General features: G+C 41.9%; 1 protein-coding gene across 1 annotated transcript in view; it reads left to right on the top strand.

Moving 5' to 3' along the window:
- The window catches only part of LOC138356481 (uncharacterized), a 29,844-nt gene extending 21,432 nt beyond the window's left edge, over positions 1-8,412 (top strand). Inside the window, exons 2-3 of the mRNA XM_069312643.1 lie at positions 4,174-4,198; positions 4,894-8,412. Of these exons, the coding sequence (XP_069168744.1) occupies positions 4,174-4,198; positions 4,894-5,019 (151 nt within the window). The 3' untranslated portion in view covers positions 5,020-8,412. The remainder of the gene's footprint in view (positions 1-4,173; positions 4,199-4,893) is intronic.
- Positions 8,413-18,545: the final 10,133 nt, after the last annotated feature.

Raw genomic sequence — 18,545 nt, 5'->3', positions numbered from 1 at the left:
CTAGACTCCTCCACATAGAGGAGCAAATCCCGAAAAAGGGAATTACATTGCACCAACGACCTACCCGGAACGCCACAAAACTGACCCCAAGAGATCACCGACCCCACAACCGAGCGCAAACGTCCAGCCAACAACTTAGAAATAATCTTGTAATCCACATTTAGCAATGTAATAGGCCGCCAATTTGCAAAAAAACGTAAATCCCCCGGCTTCGGAAGAAGCCGCACAAGACCATCATTTTGCGAAACGGACAGAGACAAACTCCGAAGACAAAACCGAACCACCTCCAAAAAATCGGCACCAAGCACATCCCAAAACTCGACATAGAACTCCATCGGAAACCCATCCGACCCTGGAACATTACCACGACGAAAGGACCGCACAACCTCCCAAAGCTCCGAAGGGCTTACCTCCCGCACAAGACCCACACAATCCATACCCGACAACCCCGGTGCACAGTGTTGGAGGAAGGACTCCATCAACCCCTCATCCCCCGCAACCACCCCATACAAAGACTCCAATTCACCACGCACATAATGCAAAATCGCCCCCGTGTCCGACACAACCGAACCGTCCGGCCGATGAAGACCTGCCAACAAAACAGAGGCACGCCCCACCCGTTCCCTCCGCAGTAAAAACTGCAAGAGCGCACACGTACCCCCTCAACCATCTCCTCCCTCAGCCCACAAATGAGATTCTTACACACCGAGATCTCCCGAAACCTATCTAAACCCTGATTCAGCAACCCATACAGGCGAAATAACCGTGCCTGCAAGACCCTCAACAGACCAAACCTTCCCGATGCCTCCCGCTTCGCCACCACCCAAAAAAACGACCGACATTCCACCTTAGCCCACTCCCACCACTCCAAGACCGAGGGAAAAGTCCCCTTCCGAGCGGCCAAAACAGCCCACCGGGCCCGGAACTGGGCACACACAACAGGGCATTTCAGCAACCCACAATTCAGTTTCCACCAGCCACGGCCAACCCGCACCTGGCTGCGAATCCCCAGCTGCAACACCACCATGCAATGGTCCGAGAACCCCACGGGAACCGTCTGCAACGAAAAAACCGAACCACCCCCAGTAGGCACGTAAAAACGATCAAGGCGAGAGCAAGCCCCATGCGAGAGAAAAGTGTACTCCAAAGGACCCCCTTGCAACACTGCCGCGTCCCGAAACCCGCAACTCTTCAAGGTAGCAGTCAAAGCCGGCGAGATATTCGCTGGACGAAGACTATTGCTATCCCGCGGCGACGTAATACAATTAAAATCCCCCCCCCCCAAAATCATCCCCCTCGTATCGTGCCGCAAAAAATGCAGCACATCACGGGAAAAGAAAACCTCCCGGTTCTGCCTTTGCGCCGCCCCAGATGGCGCGTACACATTCAAGAGAGAGACCTCAGACCCCAAAAAGGAGACCCGAACTAACAGCACCCGACCACCTTCGTCCATCTCCGTGTGAAGCACGGAAATCGGGGCCCGCTTAGAAAGCAGGATCAACGTACCTCCACGCAAGCCACGCGAAGGCCACGCGAAGGCCACGCGAAGGGTTTAACACCACCGTAAACCCCTCAGCCAACACATGTAACAACCCCACTTCCTGCACATTGTGCTCCTGCACAAAAGCCACATCCACCCTCCACTCACGCAGCATCGACACCAGGCCCAATTGCACAGCCATAGAACGCAAACCATTCATATTCAGCGAAGCACATGTTAATTTAGGATCCATCGGGAAAAGAGATAAACCCTATCTAACCACAAAACTGTCATACCGGTCCGGCCGACACCCCGTGTACGGAAGCAGTAGCAGCCGCCACCGGGTTCCCAGGCGACGGAGACGCACTCCCCACAGGGGGGGGGAGGCCATAGTCCTTCCGGAGGACTGATCGCTGATCGCGCCCTTGTTCATCACAAGGGCGCGATCAGCACTGCCACAGTCCCCCGGATCCACTACCGCCCACTCCGGGCTCCGTACCCCAGGGGACCCACATACGAGATCACCAGGAGGGTCCACAACACACCCTCCACCGCCCGGCACTGACGGGTCTACTACAGACACCGTCACACCCTCACCATCACCGACACTCGCATCAGGCTCTAACCTCCGCACCGAAGGCCCTCGGTCCCCGGAGCGACCACTCCTGTTCGTCTTCCGGCGCTTCGTCAGAGAGCCAGGTTGACCCTGGACAGCAGTGGTGGAAGGACGACGAGAGGGGCGACCTCCTTCCAAGAACTCATCTGCTTCCAAGGGTTCCACAGCAAGTGCACCAGAATCTGGCGCGACATCCTCCACCGGTGACAAAACAGGGCCACACCCCACCGAAGCGTCAACATCGACGGCTATGGCAACTGGAGGCAGATGGATTCCAAATACCTCAGATATTTGGATTCCAAATACCTCAGATATTTGGATTCCAAATATCTCAGATATGGTTATATTTCAAATTAAATATTTTAAAACACTCTGTACACCTTATTGATGACCTAGAGAGGGGGGGGGGTTATTTACCAACAGCTCGCCCCAAGCAAGCACAGTACTAGGTGATTTTGAGGTGGTGACCATATGCTGTTGTTTGGGTCGACTGTTCTCTGCTGCTGCTCCTCCTCCTGAATGTTGTCCCCACGAGGTCCTGATTATGCTATTCTTCCTGTACTTCTCACTGACCATCAATCAGCATATACAACGTAGCATACTTTAAACAAGGTGCGCACACTTTGAGAGATTGATCACAGTGATTGCTATATTTCCACTTCCCAAAAACACTATACCAGCCAAGTCGTCCGAGCTTGTTGAACTGTCCCACGGTATGACTCGGATGTTGCCACCACTCAACATTATTTTATCCTTAACTGATCTAACGCTATAGGAGCTCACTATACACTTGATCACTGCGTTTGTGTATCCTTCTGTGACAAGAAACGATGTTTCTTGTCTCTGTAACACTTCAATGTCTTGAGGTAATTGACGTTAGTTCGTGGACGCCCTACTGACACGTCTCTCTCTCACCACTCTCCTCTCACAACGTACGTGTGTGTGGGGGTCTGTGTGTGGGTATGGGGTGGGAGTGAGTACTCACCTAATTGTACTCACATAATTGTGCTGGCGGGGGGGGGGGGGGGTTGAGCTCTGGTTCTTTCGTCCTGCCTCTCAACCGTCAATCAACTGATGTACAGATTCCTGACCCTACTGAACTTTATCGTATCTACATTTGAAACTTGTGTATGGAGTCTGCCTCCACCACATCACTTCCTAATACATTAGGAAGTATTAACCTGTTAACTACTGTCAGAAAAAAAGTTCTTTCTATCGTCCTTATGACTCATTTGGGTACTCGGTTTCCACCTGTGTCCCCTTGTTCGCTTACTACCCGTGTTAAACATTTTAGCCTTATCTACCCCCATCAATTCCTCTTGAGAATTTCGTAGGTTGTGATCATGTCTCCCCTTCTCTTCTGTCTTCCAGTATCGTGAGGTGAATTTCACGCAGCCTTTCCTCATAACTAATGCCTCTTAGTTTTTAGTATGCCTAGTGGCATACCTCTGAACTTCAAGCTTAGCCTTGTGCTTGACAAGGTACGGGCTCCATGCTGGGGCTGCATACTCCAGGATTGGCCTTACATATGTGGTATACAAGGTTCTGAATGATTCCTTAAACAGGTTCCTGAAGGTTGTTCTGATGTTAGCCAGCCTCGCATATGCTGCAGATGTTATTCATTTCATGTGGGCTTCAGGAGACAGGCTTGGTGTGATATCAACTAGATTTTTCTCTCTGTCCGTTTCATGAAGGACTTCTCCCATTCTGGAGAATGGGAGAAGAATCTCTGAATCTCTAAATCTCTGAAGAATGGGAGAATCCCCCCCCCCCCACTTGGGAGGGGGGGAGGTTAGAGAGGTGGGAGACATCTAATTAAAATGACACCCGAAGATCAACTCTCTCCGACTTAAAGCTACGCCTTCACTCATATAAGGAGAAACTTAAGTTTGCCTGGGTTGACATCGCTTCACCCTTAAAGTGGTAACTGTGGTAAAGATGATGTACATAATGAAACATTGTCATGATGTGCGGTTCTCTGCATGGACTGGAAGCCCAGCAAAACCCGCCTTAATAATTACTACTTAAATATAATCGAACTATAATATATTTAGTTATGATAATTTTTTATTTTCAGGGAGGACGGTGTACATAACAAAGAGGTGAGTGTTGCTGCAACTTATTGTTTCAAGACATATTTCTACTTACACCTAAATTTCAGTGGGCTAGCCCACTGTCCTGCTCATGTGAACATTAAGTATGTGGTGGAGTTGCAGGTTATTGTGTGAAGAACTTAAGTAAAGGTAACATTGTTCATCTGTATATTCCACTTTATTAGTTCAGTGCTGAAAAATTTAAGTAAATTAAATTGTGAAATTAACTTCTAGTTCAGTGGTTCTCAGACCCAGGCCACATTCTTTCCTCTTGCGATGCTTTCCCAAGCATCGCAAGGGGAAGGAATGTGGTCTGGGATCGCAAGGGGAAGGAATGTGGTCTGGGATCGCAAGGGGAAGGAATGTGGCCTGGGATCGCAAGGGGAAGGAATGTGGCCTGGGATCGCAAGGGGAAGGAATGTGGCCTGGGATCGCAAGGGGAAGGAATGTGGCCTGGGATCGCAAGGGGAAGGAATGTGGCCTGGGATTCGGTTTGTGTTTCCAGTGCTCATGATAAAGGGTGCTGCTCGTCGCGCTATACCGCTTAATTAAAAAGGATAGTATTCCTCCTCCACGTGTATATCGCCTACTGCTGTTGAAAATCCGTATATCATCTGTAGCTCCTCAAGGAGGGGTTAACAGAATGTATAATTCCTCAACAGAGGGGGGAATAAAGTTGACACGCATTTCTCCGCTTGTTTCAGACGAATGAGAAGTGGGGAAAATGTCTTGGAATTATATACCTCCTGCTGCTGCAGGACGTACATGCAAGACTGCTATGGTACACCTACGTTCATCAAAATGTATTGGTCTACCATCTTGATCCCTAATAGTGGATCGTATTATGATAGTAATACGATCTATCATAACACCAATATGTGCTATCCTATTGGTGTTAAGTCGCGCATAAAGTTTTTTTTTATTGTTGCTGTTATCACTTCCATTTAGGGAGAGTACATCCAAAATATTCACAGACTGGTTCCCATATCTAGTAGAAGAGATCTTATCACAATAAACACACAGAATATCAACTCTAGGCATTGGTGAGAATAGACATGTCAACTACACTCGAGACGCACCGTCTTTTTGCAAATATGTCATCTTCACTATCTGGAACTACGCCTAGCACTTTCCCCAGACGGGTCCAAATGATAATGTAACTCGAGAGACGTTTTTATGGCCCATTGATGGGTTAATATCCTCCTCATTAATCACAGTAGTGAACTTGTTTCAATTGGAGGGAGAATCATATTTAATAAAATGTGTTCCATATTTAGGTGAAAATTGTTGACATGTCTTTCCTAAAAAAAATAATTTAGCGTTACTTGAAAATATGATGCCTATTTCTGTATTAATCGCGTTATTAATTTCTTTTATAGTTCCAGCTAAAACATCACATGATGATAAATACTATGAATACAAATCTCTCTCCACACCCACTTTCTCATACGTAAGCCCTACACGTATATAGACCTCGGGATTATTACACTTAATAACATAATGGGATGTGGGAAGGAGTAATTTTTGTAGACACATTTCGTACATCCTCCTGGGATCTAATTTTAGCTGGTTAAACAATCGATTTTGGAAAGATGCAGGGTTGTTATTTGGAAATAAATGCACATCTGATACACTGGTGGCGTATATCACGTGAGTGTCCATTGCTCTATCTCTTTAGAGTGGTTTTTGCTAAGTACTTACACACTACGCACACATTTATATACAATCGCCTGTTAATATACGATCCGGGAAACATTCCCTTTACTGTGTGGATCAATCTTCGCAGTTGCCTTTCTCTTAACAGGAGGCGGCTCATACACTTGACTGCTTGCTGTAGTATTGTGGAATAAATCTTGTGGTGTAGACGTTAGTGAAAAACAGTTGAACAATAGGCAATTTATCTGGTAAGAAAAAGATATAAGTACAGTCATTTATGTATAATGTCGTTTATTATATGAATTCCAGATATGGGAGCCAATAAACTTCCATTCAGATCCCAACGAACGATTCCACTAGCATCATAATGGTTTAACAAGGATCTTGCATATTCATGGTCTTTTACTTTCAATTTGAAATCTATTAAATGTTTTATGGAGGGGTTGGTATGTAACTGAGGAGCTGGTTTCACAGTTTGATGTTGAGCGGGTTTCACAGTGGGGTAAGCAGGGCTGTGTGCAGCTTTCCGGTTGTCCACTATTTTACGTGGTACGAGATAATAGGCTTTCATTTTTTTACTTAATGAACAATCGTGTAATTAAACTAGCTGCTATTGGTAGGATAATGTATAAAATACTGCCCCCTCGTTTACTGGTTAATATCTGATTCTTAGTTGACAAGGCTTTTTACTGGCTAGTGAGCGAATAAGCAATATATATCTTTTCAACTTTTTAATTGCCTTGTCGGGCACAGGTAATTTTTTTTAAGTTACTAAAAATTTCTGATAAACAATTTATATGTGGTTTCTTCAATTATTCAATCAACTATTTTCTCGAGGAATACTGAAGTTTTGATAATAGTTGTATCAATTTCTTGTATTTATAAACTAAAGGCTTCTTCATTATAAATGTAATACGCTACCAGCATCAATCCATTGATCGAATGACCTATCATATCCTGTGTAACCATTTCAATATTAAAAGTTTGAGGTAAGTGTGTGGGTGTTAATTCTTGCTTATAGAAGCCACCATAAATTTCCTCCCCATTCAGATCTTTTAGGAAGTATAAAGGGATGTGCTGTCTCTGATCATTGCGTGTAACTGTAAATATCTCTCGTGTGTTCTGCTGCTTAAACCCTTTCTTAAACTTGGAAATGCGATCAGATAGTGTGATACGTACTGTATCACCGACAGTCAATCGAGGAATATATCTCTTTGATTTGCTCTGGCTTTTATACATTAAATCTAATTGTTCGGCATGCTCGCTAGGTGTAGATACAGCGTGTAAGCCCTCAGGTGTCTTCCCCTTCAATCCTTTGTGAGGTGATAAATTATATGTTTTCACAATATATGGTAGAGCCTGCATGTATTTTAAAGTATTGTGTGCTGTCATAAACTTGTAAAGTTTACCTTTTAAAGTATGTATGAACCTCTCGGCAATGGATGCCTTGGTCTTCAGAGAAAATACACTATATAACTTAACTTCCTTTGTTGCCAACATTTTTTTCATAGCAGCGTTATAAAATTCCCCACTTCGATCAGAATTAATTTTGCGCACTCCCTGAGAATGAGGAGAATCTAGAATTATAGCCAGAGTTTTACTTGTACTTTTCCCATTGTTCTCGCATAAGGGTACTACTTGGGCGAACCTGGAGAATATATCTACACATACGAGTAAGTTTTTCACCCCGTCATTATGTTTGTCCAATAAACTCATCTCATTCAGGTCTATAACTTGAAATAGACATGGTTTACGGCTTAATACCCGACACTGTGGGAATTTACGTGGTTGTAAATAATGCAACGTGTAGGACTAGGAGATTTTCAGATATTCCTTTACATCGGCTAGAGTTATACTACAGTTAATTAATTTGGCGGCCATATACAACCTCTGTGTGTCTCCAAGCCCACCAGTAGATGAGGGGTTGTTATATACTGGTTCCAATAGATCTTTCTTGCAAACTATCTCATAGGGCGGTTGAGAACAATATTACCGTGCAATGTTATAGTAGAGGGTGTGTTCGAGCTCAGATCTACTAGCAAATACCCATAGGGGTGGCTAATAACTTTCATATATAACTCGACAAATTTCTTTGAATCCTGTTTCCCAAATATTTGTCGTCCTAGTGTTTCAGTTTGTGAGAGGTCTCTTGATGTAACTAATATGAAATGAGAACCTTTTAAACTAATATTCCTCGAATATTTACCATGAAAAAATATATTTTGAGTAATCAATATGACTGAAACCATGAAATGCCGCACCCCTAGTAAACATGTCTGATAAGATTTTCGAAATCGCAGGCTCTGTAAAAAGGTCATCACAGATTACTAAGATATGTGACTCATTATCCACTCGCTCTTCCATAGGATCAATAATGGTTGAATGCTCGATCAGCTTCCTTTTAATTTGTGAGTCTGACTGCAATTCAGAGTATTTCCCACTGCATAGAATTATTGAGGAGAACTTGTGCTGATACTTCCTTACAAGTTTACTGCACAAGTAGGATTAGGAATATATCTAGATGATCCTCATGGATTATATTATAGGAACTGTCCATGATTAATGCTTTGTCAAGACTGCTAAACTATGGAAATGTGGTGGTATTTATACAAACATTAGTCATTTACAGGTGCTTATTCACATAATATATGTGAAAACAGCAGCATTTTTAAACTAATCATAGTTCTTACAGTTAACACAGTTCACAAACAATAATAATAATAATAATAATCATATTCCCTTAGTATATAGATCTACTCGTCGATCTATCTTAATACCAACTAAAATTGTACAACGCAAATCTAGTGAGGGTTGAACAGTTTTTGAGCTGAGCATCTCGCTTGCTCCAGGGGCGGAATACAGGGTAGAGTCTCTGTGGTTGCTCTACTTCCTCATCCTTCATAAACACTTCTTCTATCCCTCCCATCGCCTCCTCTCCCACTTCTACATCCATATCATCATCATCGTCAACATTGTTATTGGAGATATCTGGATGGCCATATGCTAGGGACTGTGTACTGTGTGGGGCTTAGAATGTATTGTTTATCGTCAAATGCCGACAAACCTCTGCATCTACTATGACACGTACAAATGCTTCCTTGCACGTTACGTATAGATCAAGAGACAACCCTGATTGAAGTGTTTGTTTCAAGAGTGTGCTGAAACGAGTCATGTGAGAGTTTCTCTTCTAGATGGTACGGTACACCCTTACACTTACAAATGTGTTCATCATCTTTAGTGGTGAAAGAGTATGTTTTAGATCTGAGAGCAAGTAATTGGTTAATAATCTTAGACCCCATTTCTGACTTGAGCAATCCTAGTTCACCTTCACGTGATTTAGAGTAAGATGGGTGTGTGTCATTAAAATGACTAAAATCCATACAATGGAAGAGGAGACTTATTCAACTCTTCAAACACATCCTGACGGTCAAGTTTAATGATGAGTGTGTTTGAATATAATAAATTCGCTTTATCTCCATACGTCGGTTTTACAACATCATACCAGAACTCATAGAGACGCCTCTTAGCAGTTTGAAGTATATGGTAACCCAGGTAAGTAGGAGTGTTGACTAGAAGAGTCTTCTGCTTGATAGTGCACCTCATACAATCCTTACTCAGAAAAAGGCTCTGCTTGAAGAATGGATTTCGAACATGTTTCAGAAAATGTCTACGGTCTGTGACTAGATAGTGTTTGTTTCCATATTTAGATACATCTGTGAGGCTCTTTCCATATATAGAATTGGATACAAGTTTGAAGGCTCTTTTTTTTTTTTAATCGCGTATATGGTACTGGCACGTTCACAAACATTGGTTTCAATGAAGTCTTTAAGGTAGGTCTCCTGCTCAAATTCGTAGATGTCATGAACTTTAGCTATCTCTAATTCAATAAGCATGAGCAACTGTAACAAGTTCAGACTGACCAGATAATCTTTCTGAGGGAGATGAGAAACAATTAATTCAGTGTTTATTTAGGCAAGCCGCATCTTTCTTCTGTAAGAATATTCTTACTGTAAGGTGAAATGTGTTCCTCGGTAATGCAAGTATGGGAAAGAACTAAGGGCAGTTCATTCGAATACCTGGGTACCTCTGGACTGACCTGCAATGTATCGCACAACACCCAATACCCCTTTGACCCGCTGCATGAGATATTCTCCAAGCCTTGCTCTAGCAGCGTGAGACACGCTCATTGTGAGACAGTTTCCGGATCCCTCCGCGAGGGAGTAGTTAAGTCATACACGCTCTGTATAGACTGTTAAAATCCAGGTAGATGATGTAGCTACTATCATCACCTAGAGCTAGACCTGTATGTTGGTTCTTCACATTAGTCTACTGTCTCGTCACACTGGTGAACCCCCCTCGGAGATTCCAAAAAAAATTCATCATAATAGGTGAAAATCATGGTAACAATGCTTTAATTAAACCAGAGTATTAAGAACATGTGTGTGTCTACTTATCAGATATGAACAATACAACTCAAGGTATGGCCTAAACAATTATTAACATGTCTTAATGGCATGTGCTTGGGAAACAACACAAAATTAAAGACAGTTATTTACATTAATGGAACAAAAGTTCTGACCTAACACCCACAAATGAATTTTAAGATTAGATAATGAGGATTTTTTTTTATTAATGTACAATATATTTACAAGCTATATACAAGACCTGGATCAAGAAGACTAACATCTGAGTGATAGCAATCAGGATTCACTGGCCTCAGTGTGGTTGCTAGAACATTAATGAACTTTTATGACAAGCACTGTAAAAATACAAATGGCAGTAGACTTAACAGTGGCATCTAATTTATAACACAAAATAAAGTTGAGAAAAAACTTCATTATACTATACATGATGGTAATATAAGACACATGTGGTGGAAATACTGCAAATGAATTTTGCAAAGCAAAACAGAATAACTGCAGAGTGCACTCAAGTATAAATTCTGCGGATATCTACACCTAGCTCATCCAGAGCACTATACAACTCTAGCTCTGACTGAAGGTCAGGAACAGATGAAACTGCATGTGACAAACTATCATCTTGAGAGATAACCTCGTTAACATCTAGTCAATGGAGATGTGGTGAGTGCACAGTTGAAACGAGAGGTCTAGATCTAAGATTATAGGTGCTAGTATGGGGTTGCTGTACATGAAGTGGTCTGTCAACCACAGAAAGTGGTGTCCCAATAGGAGAATCTGTCTGGGTAAGTTCAATGTCATCCTCCTCATCAGTCTCATCAACAGTCATTTTAGTTAACTTCATGTGGTCTAATTGTTCATTTATATACTCTCCTGTTAACAAATTCTTAAGTCTGTACTTGTTACCTTTGATAAGCTCGGTTACCTTATATGGACCCAAAAATTTCTTAGTTAACTTGTGCATAGGACCAGACCTGTGTTGGTTAAGTACCATTACTACAGATCCGATAGTTATTTTACTGGGTTTAGCTTGTGCATTCCTTGCTAGAGTGAACTCGGCTGTAACTTTGGACAGTTGTTCTCGTATTTTCTTGAATACTAGTTGCATTTGTCTACGCTTCACTTGAACAAAATCATCTATGTTATATAAGGGGGTAGGAGATACGTTAATCGATTCATTAGGGAGGATCTTATCTGTACCATAAAGAATAGCGTGAGGTGTGTCACCTGTAGAAACATTAATTGAAGAATTTATGGCACACTGAATTAAGGGTATAAAATCATCTCAATTTTTGTTATCAAAATTCAACGTGACTCAAGGCATCTAACACTTTCCTGTTAGTACGTTCGGCTAATCCATTACTTGCTGGGTTGTAAGGCATGATACTACATTTTTTAATGTTATATAAATCACACAAGCTAGTTAAAATACTATTACTGAATTCTGGACCATTATCTCAAAGGTTTACTTTAGGCATACTATATCTACAAATTATTTGGTCATGGAATGCACTGGCTATAGTTTCTGCTGTTTTGTTTGGGATAGGAACTAGTTTGCAATACCATGAAAAATTATCAACCATTACAAGCAAATGTTTGTTCCTTTTCTCTGTTTCCGCAAAATTTGTCAACAAATCCATCGATACTCGTTCCCAAGGAGCTTTAGTTGCCGGGTACACCTGAATTGGATTAGGTCCTGAAACATGTTCCTTGTGCTGTAAGCAGGTTAAACATCATCGACCTTGTTGGAGTGTACGATCCTTTCCTGGATGTGCACTTGTGGGAGCATCATGGATAATTTTTAACACAGTTGGTACCAAGACAGCTGGAACAACTAACTGACAACATTTCCTCGGGGCTGTCCCTAGCTTTACTGCTCTACACAGTAAATTGTCTAACATCACTAACTCTTTCAATGGTACTGGCGGTTTATGAATCGGGCGAGTATCTTGCTTAGTCAAAAATTTAATGACAGGTGCCCATATGGGGTCTTGTCTCTGTTCAGTCTCGACTACTGTAGCATCACTACTGTAGCATCTAATGCTGGGTAATTTAACTGAATTGCAGCTACGTGTTGAGAAACGCATCGGCTACAACATTTTGCTTTCCTGGAATATAACCAAATGTGGGATTGAATTCTTTAATTGTGAGCAAATATCTAGCAAACTTTCCAACTGGATTCTTATTTTTGAACAAGGGAATTAATGGTTGGTGATCTGTAAGAACATGAACTGGGTAATTATAAATTGTATCCCTGAAATATTTAAGTGTCCAGACGACTGCCAAGGCTTCACGTTCTGTTGTACTATAGTTTTTCTCTTTAGATAATGTACGGCTTGCATAAGCTATTGCGTGATCTCTGTGACCTTCTGTTTGAAGTAATGCAGCACCTAAACCTATGTTACTAGCATCTGTAACCAACGTAAAAGGTTTAGAAAAATCTGGGTACCTAAGGACAGGTGACGAGATCAAGGCTGTCTTGAGTTTTTTGAATGACTGATCCTGGGCCTCTCCCCAAACAAAGGGTTCATCTTTTCTTTGCCACTTGTAAAGTGGAGCGTCTATAATAGAGAATCCAGCAATAAATGAACGATGAAATCCTACAAGTCCTGAGAACTGTCTTACGGCTTCTGTGGTACGAGGCGTTGGAAAATCACGGGCAGCAATAGTTTTTCATTCATTCAGTGTATTACCTGAAGGTGTAACTGTATGACCTAGGAAATTAATCTTCTCCTTTAAAAATGAACATTTTGCAAGCTTTATTTTTAAATTAGCTTCTGCGAGTTTTGCAAGTACTTTCTCAAGGTTCTGGAAATGAGTCTGAACATCTTGGGACATGATTATGAGATCATCAAGGTAAACTAGAAGAGTACTTCCTATCAATCTACGAAATAGATTCGTCATGAGCCGTGAAAAAGTTTTTGGACTACTTCGCAAACCAAACGGCATTTTGAAATGAAAATAAGCATTAGGAGTACTAAAGACTGTGAATTGTTTACTTTCCTCATCAAGGGGGATTTGCCAGAATCCCTGCAACAAATCTAACGTTGAGAATACTTTGCAACAAATGATTTAGGACTGGTAGTGGGAAATGATCAGGTATCATTACTCTGTTAAGCTTCCGATAATCGATTACAGGTCTCCAAGTCCCATCTCACTTTGGTACAAGAATCAATGGAGCGTTCCATGGCGAATTACTCGATTCAATTACATCACTCTGTAACACTACATCACTCTGTAACATTTCCTCTGAGTCTATCGGCTTCTGCTCTCTGAGAATGGGGAAGAAGGTAAGCTGTTACATAAATAGGTATGGTTTCTTGTTCAAGGGGAATTTTATGTATAATAAAGAGGAGTGAGACCTAACTTTTCTCCTGGTAGAGCAACAACGGCTCTATTCCTGTTCAAAATTTCCAAGAGCTGAGCCACAGAGTCAGGAAAATCAGTAGGAATGAGGTGGAGCGCTTGCACCTCTGGCTGAGATCCCTGTTCTCCTGGTGTGAGAGTACAAACAGTATGATCCATGGAGACATCATCCACAACTCGCACCGGTAACAAGTAATGGGCAAAATCTATAACATGAGGTGCCAGACTGGAGATGGATGTTAGCATTACTAGTGTTTGCAATATACAATGTAATGGTACCATCCTGCACTGTGTGCCAGGAGGGTTCGTTTGTAACCATCCTGCACTGTGTGCCAAGAGGGTTCAACAAACATACCATTCACTTTACATGTATCACTTTCCGCAAGCACATCTGATAACTCGGGCACTCCCTGAATCTTAACTCTTATTTTGGTTAGAGAATGAGAGTGCAGCATAGTGTCAGTAGCCGTGGAACCACTGACTTCAGAGATGGAAGCTGTCAGGCGAGCGAGACGACGAGAATCCGTTAGGGCGTCCCATTCCAGAAAGTCCCGATACTCACTCTCAACAAAGAGTGAATATTCTGAGCTCCACCATTCTGTGACCGAGTATTGTAATTTGAAGTTGCATTATAGCTGGGCTGGGAGTTGTAATTACGCAAGTTCTGATAATGTCTTGGATGCTGTGCGCCTCGCCAAGACTGACCGTGGGAGTTACGAGGTGGGGATGTCCTTTGCCTAGCTCTACAATCTGCAGTGTGGTGACCAACTTGTTTATGGTACTTGCAATATGGGAGCCTAGAATGATTAGATTGACGAGGGGACCGAAAGAATTGTCTTGGGGGTGATGATCTAGGAGCGGACCAACAGTCCCTTGCGAGGTGGTTACTCTTACCACAATGCCAACATGAGGGAATGGATGGTTGTGGACTATAGCGTCTTGGCAACTTATGAGGAGGCGAATTTGACTGGGGGCTACGACCATGGGTACGATGCTGCGACCAAGAGTTTTGAGAGTTTGTGGGAGGATGCTGAAAGCTTGTTACAACATTCACAGTATCAGTGGATGGCAGCAGTTGAGCACTTCGGGGAGCTAGTTTATCGGCGGCATTGTTAATAGCCTCAAATGCTTCACCAATTTCATGTTTAACTCCAAAATTTTGTTGCTCAATGATCGGTTTAGTATGCTCTGGGGCAAAATGCATTATTTCCAGATGCTATCATTTTGGGCATAGCCTCAGGGGACAGAGTATTCGTCTACCCAAGACGAACTAATCATAGCAGACACTAAGGCATACAGATACTGATCGAGACGGCTAGTAAATGCATTAAATGATTCACCAGGCTACATGGTGGCATTGACAATTTTCTTGACTAACCTATACGGGTCGAGGTCTCCTTTGTTAACAAAGCGCCGGCGAAAGATATCCTTGAATTCAGACCTAGACTGGAGGCTAACAATGGCTTTCTCATCAACAACAAAACGTGCATCACCTTTGGTTGTGTCCACAGCTGACCGTGCAATTGCCAAGTATTCGGCAATAGTAGGCTTGGAAAAACGTGCGACTGTTTTCGCTTCAACCTTACTAAACCATGACTATAATAAGCGCGATTCACCAGCAAAAAGTGGGATAACCATTTCCTGAGCTGATCTCTGGACATTGGGATGAGCAACTGTTCCAGTTGAGTCTGAAGGGGTTGCAACAGTGGTAGGCTTGTTACTACCGAAGAAGTGACAGTTGATCGCAAATTATAATTAAGTACACTAGGCATAAGGATTAGAGTACACAAAAAAATTAAAACACTCGAAAAAAATATCAAACTTGGCTAAGGTAAGGAAATGGCAGAAATTCAAATTGTTAAATTGCACTAGGCAACAAATAATTAAAAACAAGCTAGTTACTAGTGTTATTAGTAAATTCAAAGGTGAGAGAAGAAAGAAATAATTGTTTTTAGCAGTTTATTTTGCACAATAGAAATTTGCTTTGAGATTTCCACAGACAATAGAACATTAGATTTTTTTTTATATTTCTCCAGACCTAACTTTGAAATTTATCCTTTCAGCATTTTATTTTAAACTTTTACCATAGCATGTTACACTTGTGCCTGTGTCCTGTTTCTTTTTGCTAAACCCATTTTTCTTGCATTGCCACTTGTTGTGTTGAATCATTTTAATGAAATTTTGCATTTGCACTTTCCAGTTTATATTCTAAATTGCTGTACTTAGCCTGGTTTAATTCATTTCCATGCCTCTAATTCCAGTCATATTCATACCAGATTGCTAATTTCTTTCTTCTCTCACCTTTGAATTTACTAATAACACCAGTAACACAGTTAATGAATAATGGAATCACTGAAATGCAGGAAATATTGAAATGACTCAGGGAAACTGTGGAAATGGAGTACTGAACCAGCTCCAATATTTAACAACTAATTTAATTCAGCGAATTAACCATTCGCTGAATGGTTAATTCACAGGATATTGTGGATAATATTATGTAAATCACTTTTTAGAACATGCCACAGAGGTCTCATCTATCAATTACTTATCTCAGGGGTGCAGTTCATGAGAATCATCAGTAGCCAAAATAGGAGGAAAGTCGTGAAGATCTGAAGAGGCACATGCAAGGGTTTGTTTACATCTGGTGCGACAGGTAGCGCTCGGCAGTGGCGCGAAGCTCGTGGGACCTCACACTAGGAATGTGTGTGATGTTGAGGGCGTGACAATAATTATATCGTCCAATGGCGAGTGAAGGCCAGTTGCTATGGAGGCGTGTAGACAGAAGTTCACTGTAGAATGGTGTAGCAGAAGGCTGTAGCGATGGTGAGAGGAGGGAGGAGACATGGTGGTGTGAGTGGGAGCTGGCGATGCTCGTCAGACGGTTGCAGTCTTTTTTTCATCAATTGTTTCTCAATAAATTGCACAACATGGCTGCAGAACAGTGGAAGTTCGAGAAGATGATTGCAATAGCTGGAACGGTACAGGCAACACACAAGGCTTGTTGATGTGGGCTTGGGTGGCAGTGGTGGTGGTGGGTGGGTGGTGCAGGTTCCCAGGTGGCGCGAGATTCAAAATGGCTGGCGCGGGAATCTCCCTTTCTAATCGCTGATGAAATAGCGTTCTCCCAAGAAAATATTGGCCTTACTTCTGAGACGTTGACCTAGGGTAGTGGTTGATGGTAGGACCCCGGACTGGTACAATATCATTGAATATTGATGCACGGGAGGCAGGAGGCGCTGGACACACGTGATATGGGCACTTGAGATTTCGTAGCTCAGAAAATTCATTCTGAATCACACCGCTTCTACTAGTATTCGTTACCTTCTTGGATGTTTGTTGGTTGTAGTTATACACAGTAGACACTTCAGTAGTTTTATTGAGTGAGGTAACAAGGTGTATAACTGGCCAGCCAAGGTCCAACCTACTCTGGGTCTGTGAGAATACAGAGGCCTGCTGGGAGCACGGCTGGTGTCTGCTCTGTCTGGTATGATGTCAGAGGCCTACTCGCCTGTGATTGGTTGTGTCTCATCCATCATACAATTTGAGTATTAACAAACAACCTGTGTCCATTTTGAGGTATAGGAGTAGATACTCTCCTATGTTACAACATTTAGCTAGATAAAAAAAATTCTAAAGTTTGTTTATAATCTTTTTCTGATATCTCCTCGTCTTTCAGTTCATTTTAAAACTTATCACGTGAAGGCAGGTGTGGTTCATCTAGTACACTCATAGAGGATAAGTAATCATACCAGAATGCTTGTTTACCCTTCAACAGTTTAGGGATGGCCTTTTTATTTACTCCCTTTAACATAGCCAAAGTGAATGTGGTGTGTTTTCCACTATCAGTATGATCTTTCGCTATTCTTCCTAGCGATCTATTGAGAAAGCTAAACTGTCCAAAAATCGTAAGTTGTTCACATCCACTTCCATACACTTAAATCCATCTCTAGCTAATATATCTATTTTCATCCCCGGTCTATCTTTGATCTCGTTTAGGATTACTCCTAAATCGTAGGAAGCGTTGTGAGAAAAAGTGAACAGGAACTTGTATAAATTTATGCACTACAAATTACATCTATCACAGTAAGCCGATTTATAATTGTGAAATCTGATTGTGTGGTCATGATGTCTGGCTTTGATTACACCATCCCCGTTAAAAGGTTCATCACCGAGTTCACAGGCTGTTTTTGTCTCAAATATAGCTTGCTGTTGCTGAGACATGTGAAGTTCATAAGAAACTAACCCCCTCTTGATTCTAGCCCATGTCGTTTCTAGTGTGGTTACAAAGTGATTAACTGCATCCTTACTCAAATTGGAGTCATTCTCAACAATATTCATCTGTCTGTCAATGATAATGTACGCATACGCTACTGCATTGTGACGTGATTCTATCATTCCTTTAGGGTTCGAGTGATCTAACATACACTCAGTCATAAAAGGACATGTGACTAGGACCATACCCCCGTCCATAGTTACGAAAAGTAATCTTTCTCTATGGTGGATAATATTTGAGTCTGATGTACTTTACATGTACTTTCATGAGCTTGCATACGATCTGGTGGGAGCGATATCAAACAACAATGACAAAAGCTGTGGTGTTTAGGGATGAAATTGGCATTACCACCCATTTATACAAGATACTGGTTAAAATCTTTAATTAATAAATTAATACCAAGTGTTGAGCTTCCAACATCAACAGTGTTATGACATCTTTATATCCGCCTCTTCCCTTCCTACCTAGTGGGATATAGTAACGTTGATGCCTCACATTTTCATCTCTTTCTAGTGAACAGATGAATATACTAACTTTATTTATTTTCCCTACCTTGGTTATGTCCTCAAATGTTACTGCAGAATTAACATCGGCAGGCCAATTAATGTGTCTGAGACATCATCTCGCTTCTCCACATCGTTTG

This window comes from Procambarus clarkii, chromosome 72 (assembly GCF_040958095.1).
Source record: "Procambarus clarkii isolate CNS0578487 chromosome 72, FALCON_Pclarkii_2.0, whole genome shotgun sequence".
In the NCBI taxonomy this organism is placed as follows: domain Eukaryota; kingdom Metazoa; phylum Arthropoda; class Malacostraca; order Decapoda; family Cambaridae; genus Procambarus; species Procambarus clarkii.
The sequence above is the reverse complement of the archived record's forward strand: the minus strand, read 5'-3'. Positions and strand labels throughout refer to the sequence as shown.